This window comes from Adiantum capillus-veneris, chromosome 3 (assembly GCF_014529385.1).
Source record: "Adiantum capillus-veneris isolate H3 chromosome 3, ASM1452938v2, whole genome shotgun sequence".
Classification (NCBI taxonomy): domain Eukaryota; kingdom Viridiplantae; phylum Streptophyta; class Polypodiopsida; order Polypodiales; family Pteridaceae; genus Adiantum; species Adiantum capillus-veneris.
The window spans coordinates 113,593,165-113,598,393 of record NC_140933.1 but is presented as its reverse complement, the minus strand read 5'-3'; the positions used below and the strand labels follow the sequence as shown (position 1 = coordinate 113,598,393).

The 5,229-nt window shown below is 44.8% G+C and overlaps 1 protein-coding gene across 1 annotated transcript; it reads left to right on the top strand.

The window, feature by feature from the left end:
• The first annotated feature begins 545 nt into the window (after positions 1-545).
• On the top strand, positions 546-1,340 carry LOC147461512 (pterocarpan synthase 1-like). Its single transcript, XM_086501166.1, has one exon. The coding sequence runs from the start codon at positions 618-620 to the stop codon at positions 1,131-1,133; it is 516 nt and encodes a 171-aa protein (XP_086357292.1). The 5' UTR covers positions 546-617; the 3' UTR covers positions 1,134-1,340.
• The last annotated feature ends 3,889 nt before the right edge of the window (positions 1,341-5,229 follow it).

Genomic DNA, 5,229 nt, shown 5'->3' with positions numbered 1-5,229 from the left:
TTCACCTTCTTATAAAAACAATTAAGACGACCATTGTTAGAAAAAATTGGGGTCAAATGTACTTTAACCGGTTGAAATCCTAAAATCTCGGTTAGATTTTGAGCTTGCCTTGAAGAAAACCGAGAAGTTTTCACAAATTTTAGTGTAATTATGGGCAAAAGGTTTAAATTTTGACCTCAAAACCGAGAGAATTTCAAGCTAGCCCTCATTTTCTTTGGTTAGGAAAAATGTATTTTTCTAGTCCTGAAGATGACTCCACTCTATGTACTACCCTTATAACATATAGTTACATGACATGAGACATGATTACTTAATAAAGCATCACTATTGTTTTCAAATATTGATGTAGAAGAAGGGTCCTTCTCAAGTATTGTTTTCACCTTCTTATAAAAACACTCAAGACGGCTCCACTCTACACGCTACCCTTGAAAAAAATGTTATTACATTAGAGACTCGTTTTTTTGGTTGACTAGTCTTTTTAGTAGCCACGTGGAATATTCTGGGAGCTAGAAAACTTAAAAGCTTGCTAGGACCTTGCTATAATTAGAGGCAGTGGGCAACGGAAAAGATCCATCGAGCTCATTTGCGCGGCAGCCGCTCATCATCCTGCAATTGTAATGGCGTCGGCCGCAGCTCCTGCAAGTGCATTGCCCCGGATGCTTCTAAGCGCTGCGGCCTGCATGCTCATTATCGCAGCAAGCTGCAACAGCGCCAAGGACGTGGTGTTCTACATACACATCACCCCGGGCGTCACCAACACCGCCATCCTGAACGCCACCTCCGGGAACCCTCGCTTCCAGCCCCTCACGGCCTTCGACATTCCCGTCACTGCGGAGCCCGACGCCACCTCCGAAAGCCTAGGGTTTCTGCGGGGGCTCGGCATTGTCTTCAACGGCACCGTCGACTCCAAACCGACCCTCGAGCACCTCCTCAGCACCCTATTCTACGAAGAAGGCGACTGCTCCGGCACGCTGGCCCTCCACGGCCTCATCGATTCCAGCTTCAGTGGCCTCCCCGTAGAGCTCGCCGTCGTCGGTGGCACCGGCTGCTTCCGCTTCGCCAACGGCTACGCCACCATCGCCTTCATCTCCGCCCCCCCCGTCGTGCTCCAGTATTCCGTCTTCCTTAGTTGATCTCACCATCCTTGGCCATGTTGTACAATCCTTCTCTCTATAGGCTAGGCTTCTCTGTCAAAGAAAGAAATAAGCTATACAAATCCCAACCCGTGTCAAGGGCTTCAAGCACGTCTGCTATGGTTTAGAGCGACATAGGGCCCGTCTGTTTACCTATGTTCTTTGTATTCGTTTATTGATTTAACAAATTGGTTGCCTTCATAATAAGGATGGATTCAGACTAGGCTGTCCTCTCCTTCACACTCGTTCACAAGAGGTGGAGGCAAGAATGTCACTATTGTTACATACTATTTTTCGTCCAATGGCATGCTAGTGGAGCTCTGTGCACACAACCCCACGATGAGGTTTCGAATTGCATGATTCACAAGTCCCGCTGAAAAGTGGATGGTAATGCATTTCTTCCAAAAGGGCCTTGCCAATGCTTGTGTGGGTGGTTCCGAAAACTCGCAATCTTCTTTAGGACTGATAGGTAGCTGCCACACTCGAGCCATGCTCCTTTTCATTTGTCTTCCGTCAGTTCGTCTGAACTCAGCCTGATATGGGGTGAGGTTTAATAAAATGGGATCAGGTTTCTGAGAAAATGACGTGTATCCAAAGTGCCTTGATGCTTAAAGTAAGCTAGGTATTTGAGATTAACAATAATAACAAAGTCTCCTACTATGAGGGTTTGAATATTGGTTGTGGAGGCCCAATGTGCTAAGTTTGTGGTGACTATAACTAAGCAAGACAAGGCCTCCAGGGCTATTATGGCTAGGGCGATGATGGATAGCTCTAAATTATGGTCACAAGGTGGTCTGTGGAGGGTCGGAAGTACACAATAAGCTTATTGCCCCTCATTGGCCGTACTCAAACTTGGGGGATCGACATGCGAGTTCAAAAATGCAACAAGGCAATGGAGTCTTTGGAGTGGGGAGAGCTGACAAGCTACTTCCACAACTCCATGATTCATTGGTCCCCTTGACTCTCTAAGGCTCAAAGCGTATCTATGACCCCTTCCTGGAGGGAAGTTTCCAGACAAATTAATAACAAAGGTATCAAATGTATTGGCCAACTTTGGGACTTCGAAAGTTATAGCTGGAAAGGAACATATCAACTAGGTAGGCAGTTTAACCTCAGTGGAATTGAAATCTTGCTAATCAGCATAGCCCTTGAACAGCTGAACAGGTGGAATCTGTCGGACTGTGATACTAGTTTGGAGTGGAAAGCGTGCCACTGGTTGAAGAACAAACACTTTCCAAAACCACAAACTAAGGGAGTGTACTTCTCACTTATGTATTCGAAAGGCTGGTTCTCTCCACTCAACAATTTATGGGCAAGCAATGATCAAAGTCAAGATCGAAAACAATTTCGAAGAACATATGGCACCTACATTGGCTGCATAGGATGAAGGTCTTCATAAGGAAGGTATTATGGGGAGCCTTGCCGACTAGGGTACAGTTGCTCACTAGGGAAATTAGTCTGGATGTAAGACCGCGGGGGACTGGACCATGAAACTCTCCACCCAACCGTGCCATATATAGAATCCTAGCCCCTAAATATAGCGCCCCTTGACCGCATGTCCGTCCTGGCCCTTGGCCCTACCCTTGGCCTGACATTACTTCCCCCTTGGAGAAGCGTTTTCGTCCTCTAAAACACAAGTGGTAGTATCTTCGTAAGAATATTGATGTTTTCCTTATTGGCATCCTCTACACGGGCCAATTGTCCATATGACCGATACCTGGTGCAGTGAGGAGGTTCAATGAAACCAAGAGCCACATCTTGATTTTCAAGATTGTTGTCCTTTTGCAACCACCCGTATCTAAATGGTAACTCATGATAACTCATGTGAGTATCTTGAAAAGTTCATAGCTACTGAAAGATAGAATAGGGAGTGTCCTCATGTCAGACTTCTGAACATTTCGGAACACACAGAACCACATGTTCACCCCTAACAAAGGTTACATGCCAACATACTCTGTCAGCACACCTACTAAGTCCTTGACTTATGAAACTATCAGTATCCAACCCCACCACAACAGGTGTTCAAAGTTGAAAACCTAACCTAAGCAAATTCTAGAATAAGGAGAGAATCACCAATTCAGAATGCATTTTGCTAACGTATGCTCTTAGCAGATCCTTTAGCACGGTTTACTAACGTATGCGCTTAGCATATCCTTTAGTACTAAATAGAATACTTGTTAGCTGCCTATCCAACGTGGGATGAATAACAGCAGTAGGAGTGAGGTACTTTCCCCAACCACTTACAAACAGTCTTCCACGACTGACGACAAACTATGATTCAATCATTGAGTATCCAGCCATATACTCGATATGGAATGGAGACAACCAACTAGGTTGAAGGTAGATTGGAGGTTCCAGCAACCAATCACTAACATCCATACTCAGCCATCACCTTGTATGGCAGGGTGTAAACTCATACGAAATCTGCAAGAGAGATTGCACTAGCAATGCAAAAGGGTGCAGAAAGAATAAAGTCCATGGATTTGCATGCCGCTCCAAATAAATTTGTGTTAAACACTAGGGCCCATAACACCTAGTGTGCATGCATTTAACACAAACATATCCAAGCCACAATTCCATGACGAGACTTTCCACGATACTTACGTGAAAATCTTGCAACAAAGTTGGACCATAATAGAATGTGACAACCTGGTCACACCTAGGAACCAACCATGAGACCTTCTCATGAACGTAGGATACTTTGCAGCAAAATTTGGACCATAATAGAATGTGACAACCCGGTCACACCTAGGAACGAACCATGAGACATTCTCATGAACGTAGCATACTTTGCTATATGTAGAAACGACCCTCCGTTAAGGTGGTTTCACAGCACTTGTAATCACAACAAGTCTGTACTTAGTACCCGACAATTTTTGGCCATTGAAATTGTTCCTGATACTGTGTGCGTCAATTGGTCTAATGAACGGATGCGACTAGCACCTAGGGACTTCGTCGCGACACATCATTTCTAATTGGGCGCCAGTGTCAGTCCCAGAGACTCATATTCTCCACATGTGGAATATGTCTCAAGTAAGGATGCCAAGAAAAGTGACATCCATCAAGTACGAGCTGTACTTGAGTGTGGAGGTAACTACGAACACTCTGTGACGCGAGTGAGAGGGACCCTCATTATCATGCTCCACACTGGCTAAACCAAACTCCTTGAGTTCCCAGACCATGTTGTATCCCATGTGACAACATGTGCCAAATCGAGCCCTACAAGTAGGTTCGTAACAGCATAAGGCAAAAAGGTAGATTGGACACTTGGCCCAAAATACTTTGTGCCGACATGCCCTTGGCATGGCTCTGTAACATTCAAGCGTACTTATACGTCTTGAAAAAAAACAAGCAAAGTATACAAAAAATGGAATAACACCAAATTAATAGATGCGTACCTGGAGGTTTGAACGAAATGTTCACTTACCAGTATTCAAACGGAGAGGAGCACATCTCCTACCTGAAAAACAAACAACATTGCACTGGGAACCATGGGTGTTGCCTTCGCAATCCAACCCCTTTGGTTAAAATCTACGTAGTCAAACCCCTTGGTAAGACCCTTTGTAGAAACTGCTCAACTAGCAGGTAACGGCAACCAACATAGGTAACCGTGTACATAATAAATCAACTTGAAAAGTTGAGTTTGTCCGCTACCGCGTGGTAGATTGCGGAATTCTTTCCTTGAAAGTCTAACTGAGAGAGATCAAATAGTGGGAATCCTCAATGCAGAGCAACTGTGATCCTCAATGCAGATCATCTATGATCCTCAATGCCTATGGGGTGATGTAGCAGTCACCCGTCGGGTCGTACCCCAAAATAGTATGTCCATAGACACTCCGTAGGGCTATAGAGAGAGCAGGAAATCCACACAAGTGAACTGCCTAGCTCATGTGGACAGCCATGCTGTCACCACTGATTCCTGCATCTATACTTCCTTATAGAGATCAACTGCTGTGAGTTGAAGATTATCAAAAACTCAGCTTGAATGTCGCACTGAAAACATGTAGTGCAAAAATGACACCCTAAACATCCGTAATGACAAGACTCTTGCTTGTGCATTAACGTCGATGTATACTTCCCTAGGTAGATCTGTTCA